The 1,239-nt window shown below is 64.9% G+C and overlaps 1 protein-coding gene across 1 annotated transcript; it reads right to left on the bottom strand.

Moving 5' to 3' along the window:
* Positions 1-267: 267 nt before the first annotated feature.
* On the bottom strand, positions 268-1,182 carry LOC113942626 (calpain-1 catalytic subunit-like; the record flags this gene model as incomplete). Its single annotated transcript, XM_027633722.1, has 2 exons — positions 268-351; positions 997-1,182. Coding segments are annotated over 2 exons (270 nt in total), but the record flags the coding sequence as incomplete, so codon positions are not given.
* Between the last annotated feature and the right edge of the window lie 57 nt (positions 1,183-1,239).

Raw genomic sequence — 1,239 nt, 5'->3', positions numbered from 1 at the left:
ACACAAAAAGAGCCCTTTCTGCCCCAAAACCGGCGCCGCCCTCAGGGTCACGTGACCCAAAAAGCGCCGTTTCCACCCCAAACCGGCGCCACCATCAGGGCTTCTCTCAGACCCCAAAAAGCGCCGTTTCCACCCCAAACTGGCACCGCCATCGGGGCCGCTCTCAGACCCCAAAAAGCGCCGTTTCCACCCCAAACCGGCGCCGCCATCGGGGCCTCTCTCAGACCCCAAAAAGCGCCGTTTCCACCCCAAACCGGTGCCGCTGACCTGCTTGGCGCCGGTCACGGAGTAGGCGTGGCCCTTCACCAGCTTCTTGAAGGTCACGGCCTCCATGTCGAAGGCGCTGGTGATCTGGGGGGACACGAGGGCGGGCGGGGGCTCAGCCGCGGGGGCGGGACCCCAACGAGCCCCAGTGAATCCCAGGGAGCCCCAGTGAACCCCAACAAACCCCAATGAACCCCAAGGAGCCCCAGTGAACCCCAGGGAGCCCCAGTGAACCCCAACGAGCCCAAATTAAACCCAAGGAGCCCCAACGAACCCCAGGGAGCCCCAACAAGCCCCAATTCACCCCAATGAGCCCCAGTGAATGCCAAGGAGCCCCAAGGAGCCCCAGTGAGCCCCAATTAATCCCAATTAGATCCAACAAGCCCCAGTTCACCCCACTGAGCCCAAATGAACCCCAAGGAGCCCCAGTGAACCCCAAGAAGCCCCAAGGAGCCCCAGTGAACCCCAATGAACCCCAAGGAGCCCCAGTGAGCCCCAATTAGCCCCAGTGAACCCCAATTAGCCCCAAGGAGCCCCAGTGAACCCCAAGGAACCCCAATTAGCCCCAGTGAACCCCAATGAACCCCGAGAAGCCCCAGCAAGCCCCAAGGAACCCCAAGGAGCCCCAGTGAACCCCAACAAGCCCCAGTGAGCCCCAAGAAGCCCCAGTGAGCCCCAAGGAACCCCAAGGAGCCCCAGTGAGCCCCAAGGAGCCCCCGGTTGGGCGCTCACGTCGATGGAGCAGCCGAGCAGGGAGCCGCGCTCCAGCGCCTTGAGGATGATGTTGAAGAGGTCGCCGGGCGGGCGCCGCAGGTCGAACCACTCGGTGACGCCGCCCGTGAAGTCCTCGAAGCCCTCGGAGGTGCTGCCGCCCGACAGCGCCTCGTAGCACCCGTTCACCCTGCGGGACCGGGGGGCCTTTGGGGAGGGGGCTTTGGGGGGGTCCCGGGGGGATTTGGGGGGTCCTCAGGGGGG

Source organism: Corapipo altera, unplaced genomic scaffold (genome assembly GCF_003945725.1).
Source record: "Corapipo altera isolate COAL_440 unplaced genomic scaffold, ASM394572v1 50460, whole genome shotgun sequence".
Classification (NCBI taxonomy): Eukaryota; Metazoa; Chordata; class Aves; order Passeriformes; family Pipridae; genus Corapipo; species Corapipo altera.
This window is presented reverse-complemented; position numbering and strand designations above follow the sequence as displayed.